Source organism: Bombyx mori, chromosome 9, assembly GCF_030269925.1.
Source record: "Bombyx mori chromosome 9, ASM3026992v2".
In the NCBI taxonomy this organism is placed as follows: Eukaryota; Metazoa; Arthropoda; class Insecta; order Lepidoptera; family Bombycidae; genus Bombyx; species Bombyx mori.
Genome location: NC_085115.1, coordinates 7,066,056 through 7,071,469, shown reverse-complemented (window position 1 = coordinate 7,071,469; position 5,414 = coordinate 7,066,056). Strand labels below are relative to the sequence as shown.

Genomic DNA, 5,414 nt, shown 5'->3' with positions numbered 1-5,414 from the left:
AATATACTATGCCACGTCAAACTGGTGTAGTATTAAAAAGACAAGCTAGAAAAATGGTGTACGACGTATATTGCTTTCTTAAAAAGCAGGGAAATAATGATATGGAAACGGTAAAAGAGACTTCAGAGGCAACAAAAACATCAGTCAGTACTGTTAGGCGTATTATTAATGAAGCGAAGGGCTCTAACTTGCTCGCCGTGTTTCGTACTCCAGGTAAAAAAAGATCAGGGAAGAACAAAGTTACTGGAATTGATAGTTTCGACCAATCTGCAATAAAAAGATGTATTCATAATTATCACATAACAAACAGCGAACTTCCTACCGTCGAAAGACTTCGTAAAAAATTGAAAGAAGATATAAATTTTAATGGCTCGGAACGAAGTTTACGACGAATTATGAAAGAGTTAGGCTTCAGATGGAAAAGAACAGAAAATAATCGGAAGCTATTAATTGAAAAAAGTAATATTCGACTACTAAGGATCGAATATCTCCAAAAAATAATTAAATATAGGCAAGAAGGAAGACCGATAGTGTACACCGATGAGTCCTATGTCGACTTATCACATGCAAGTGGTATGTCGTGGTCAGATGGATCAACTGGGGGTTATTTCGAAAGGACAGCGTGCAGTAATAGTGCATGCTGGCTCCGAAGATGGATTTGTTCCCAATGCCCTTCTTTTGTTTAAAGCTGGCACAAAATCTGGTGACTACCACGATAACATGAACTATTTGAACTACGAAAAATGGCTGCGTTGTCAGTTGCTACCAAATCTGCCACCAAATTCCGTTGTAGTAGTCGACAATGCGTCATATCACAATAAACAGTCTGACCCCGCCCCAACTGCCAATGCCAAAAAAGTCTAAATGAAGAAATGGTTACAAGAAAAAGAAATTCCATACGATGAAAACATGTTGAAACCCCAGCTTTTTAGCTTGATTAAAGCACATAAGGGACAACACAAAACATACAGCATTGATAAAATTTTATCAAACCACAACCATTCAGTGCTTCGCTTACCTCCATACCATCCAGACCTCAACCCAATTGAAATGGCTTGGGCAGCTATTAAAGGGTATGTCAGTAGCAAAAATGTCAACTGGAACACTGGCAAAGTAATAGAGCTAGTGAAGGAAAAGGTCGCGGCGATGGGTGCTCCGGAATGGGGTAGATTATGTCAAAAGTTAAAAGAGATTGAGGCGGAGTATGTAAAAAGTGATCATGTGGTAGATTTAGTCACTGATGAGTTTGTAATTTTTGCTGACGATGATTGCGACACGGATGAAGAAAGTAGTGATGATGATGATGGTCATGATTATGATAGCGAAAAAACAATTACAAATACCAGCTCAGCTTCAGCTGATCCAAGACCTGGCACCAGCTCTAGTTTTGACCTAATGGAAGGAATATCTATTTTACCCCTAGATTAAATTACTACAATTATTAACCTGTATTTTTTGTTCATGTACTAATAAATATATAAATAAATACATATGTTGTTTTTAATAACTTAATAACATTTTTGTACGTAATTGTACGATGCGCGAACTTACCCCCACTACGTCAACTAATGCTCAAGAAGTTTGCCGAGTATTATACTTACGTGTAAAGGGCATCTGGCAACCTTGACTTGGTCTGGACTTGGTCTGACACTGGTTATGAACACATTACATAACTTAAATTTATTTATTTATTGCGTAGATGTATGATGAGGTCACGAAATCACAACGTGAATTCCGCCCCTACCTTGAGACGAAGACTTAATCGAAATCTGAACCATCAATCAGGTCACGGACGATATCTGCACATTTGTAACTGTGTGTATTATTTCCCCGTTCAATAGTTCACTACTACGTGTACTACCAAACAATAAAACACTTAGATAAAATGGCTTAAGCATCGGTATCGTGTGCCAAAAACATATGTGTATGTGACCGAGAACGGGAATTGGGATGCAACGTTTTCCGGAGAGCGCGACACAGTATATACACAAAAACTTTCCTGCCAAACTTCCCGTGCACTTGTTTATGGCCCTGGCAGCGGGACATATCATCCACATAAAATAATAAAAATTGTGGCCCAAGTTATTTCCAAATATGAAATGTTGAAATATAAATTGGGATAAAAAATAACATTTACATATTTCTCGTCATCGCAATTAAGAATTGACTACATGGAACATCAGTGAATTATTTTACATGATAAATTCGATCGGGCGGATAAACATATGCAACCCCGGGCAGCTTTAGTTACTGCTGCATGCCCTTAAGTCATGTATAGTAAACAGTATCTTCTGCTTACTTTCTCCCTAATACGTACTTAACAAATGTTCACGATTCACTTCAACGGTGAAGGAATAACATCGTGTTATAAAAATCAAACCCGCAAAATTATAATTTGCGTAATTATTGATGGTAGGACGTAGTGTGAGTCCGCACAGGTAGGTACCACCCTGCCTATTTCTACCTTGAAGAAGTAATGCGTTTCAGTTTGAAGGGTGGGGCATCCATTGTACTGTAAAAATTGAGACCTTAGAACTTATGTCTCAAAGTAGGTGGTGGCATTTACTTTGTAGATGTGTATGGGCTCCGGGAACCACCTAACATCAGGTAGGCCGTGAGCTCGTCCAGCCATATAAGCAATAAAAAAAAACAATATATTGTTTTAAGCGCTAACGGATGGGTACCAGTGTTCCGCTTTGCTGCCGTAAAGCATCTTTCGTTCTAAAATGTTTCAGCAAAATATGTATGTTTCATTCTAAAGGATGAAAAGTGGCAACTGCTTCTGTAATGCAATAAAAATTAAAGTCTTTATTAAATATGTAAACAAAATTGACATTATTTGTAGAGTAGGTGAAATTTGTACCAATAATAAATTACTTATTATAAAAACCAAAAAAATATTGTATTATCAAGTGGTATCCAAGCAGAACATACCAACTTAAACACAGTAATTTGATGTTTAGTATCATGTTTCGGTACAAAAACGTGCTTATTTGGGCATGAATAATAAAATAACGAGCTGAGCATTCAATACTTAACCCGTAATAACATCTAACAACGAACATAATGCAAAACCTTCGATATTGTTCACTTACCGACATTAAAGCTTATTATGTTATGTTTTTATAGCCAGTTATACATATGGTAGGACATTGGTTACTTCCAGCAAAACCACCAGTAAGTATGCAAAATTACTGCGGATACAAATTGAATTTATTACACATTGTTTTGTACCCGTTCAAATTTTGGTTTTTATTGCATAGATGGGTGAACAAACTCAAGACCCATCAGGTGTTAATTGGTTGCAGAAGCCCTTAGAGTTAACAATATGAATGTCGCCACACATGAGGTTTTTTGTTTTTGAATGACGGATTACTGGTGGCCCGAAGGCCTTTCCAGTTTGAGGACCAGAAAAGATGAGACATGAGAATAAAGTTTCAATTCTGTATACACCCTTACGGACCTTACCTACAATTCACCCTACGGTAAATATCTTACAGTAAATACGTTTTTTTTTTTTAAGTTTAATTTTTATTACACTACTAGCGACCCGCCCTCGCTTCGCTTCGGAAATATTAAAACACACATGAAACAAACAAAAAAAAAAATTAAAAAAGTAGCCTATGTTCATCAGGGACAATGTCGGCTTCTAATGGAAAAAGAATTTTTCAAATCGGTCCAGTAGTTTCGGAGCCTATTTGAAACAAACAAACAAACAAATCTTTCCTCTTTATAATATTAGTATAGATACGACCTTAATCGTGGGAGTCGTTCGTGAATACCATAGTTAAAACCGTGTAGTACATATTTCCTTAGAAAAATTGATAAGTCTGCAGAATCTGAAAACCGACACAGTCGCATCGCTTGATAGGGACACTAGGCGTCTAGCCTTCAGGCCATGACGACTTCATATACACATACACACAAAATACATTTCTGAAAAGGTGTATATGAGTTTTCTTTCAACAATCGAAAGTCAGAGAAAATTTGGATTTAGAAGGTGGAAAAGTAGCTAACAACACAGAATATATATACGTGAAGTAGTAACTAGTGAAAAAAATACATACTTATTTTGTATTGTAGTTGTAAACATTCAGATAGAGGTAACTATTATTATTTTTTATTTATTCTCTTACCGTAATATAGTATAATAAAAAACAATATATGCATTTTTCGTAAGCGTATTTGAAAACTTTTAAGTACTTTTAAGTAGTACATAAACACTATTATTAAAATCACATTGAAGCCTTTACTTTTGTACATTACATAGTGTGTTCGAACCGTGAAAACTAACGGGGCTTATACATAATATTATGTTTGAGAATCCCACACAGGGTGCACTTTTCAAAGAAGTTCACACGGCCCGGTGGAGCGTCGGAAACGGTACATTTACGCGTTTTTGCACTAAATTTGACAAACCGGAGCAAATCGCTATTCAGAAAGGGAACATGGATATAAAGTGTGTTTTCACCATCTTAAATATATTGCATTTGCGCTGTATTTACTAATAAAGCTGTATGAATGATTTTTATATAGCGATAAGAGTAACATTTTATTTAGAGAAAAACATTACGATTATTAGAATCAATCGGAAAATAGTTCCGTTTTTGCGTTTTCGTTCCCATTTGACTTTGAAATTCGAAACGTTAACAAGATTCCCAAGGGGTTTCTTTTGTTACTTCTCTGAAGTAACATGATTCAAAAGAAACCGTTATGTTACTTCAGAGAAGTAACACTTACTTCTCTGAAGTAACATAACGGTTTCTTTTGAATCGAACCCGTCGCTTGCGACGAAAAGCTCGACGAGGAAATTAACCCACAGACACAGCCCACTGAGTTTCTCGCCGGATCTTCTCAGTGGGTCGCGTTTCCGATCCGGTGGTAGACTCTGCGAAGCGCGGCTCTTGATAGGGTTCTTGTTAGCAACGTCGTCAGGTTAGGTAAGAAACATATTTTTCTCACGGCGAGAACCTCACATATAGCTCTGTATTTATCTATTTTTGCCGGAAATCAATCATGCTCTTCAGTTTGAAAATTAGGATAGCAATTAGTACAATTGACATTCGAAAACACGTTTTTCGTTTACTTTTAAGCTATTGCATAGATTTTATCGCGGGCCTTGAGCGCGGCTTGAGAGCGGAATCATGAAATTCCGTAACGAAAAAAACCTTCCACCCCTCACTACTAGGGATGTAAACCGGTTCGGAGAACACCGGAGAAAACCCGGTTTTTATGCATACCGATAAACACCGGTTTTTATTTAAGAATACCGGTTTTTTACGCTTTACATTCACAGTTCACACCAGTGCTACCAGATCAAATATACAAGCTACAAATATAAGAAAACCGTGTTTCAGAATCAAATTACCGTGCATTACATTTAAAAACTACAGTGCAATAACCACTATATAGTT

At 36.7% G+C, this 5,414-nt stretch overlaps 1 protein-coding gene across 1 annotated transcript; it reads left to right on the top strand.

The window, feature by feature from the left end:
• Positions 1 to 864: 864 nt before the first annotated feature.
• Positions 865 to 1,894, top strand: LOC101744604 (uncharacterized). The gene is made up of 2 exons (XM_012689577.2): positions 865 to 1,306; positions 1,842 to 1,894. Exons 1-2 carry the CDS (start codon positions 865 to 867, stop codon positions 1,892 to 1,894), a joined length of 495 nt encoding a protein of 164 aa, XP_012545031.2.
• The last annotated feature ends 3,520 nt before the right edge of the window (positions 1,895 to 5,414 follow it).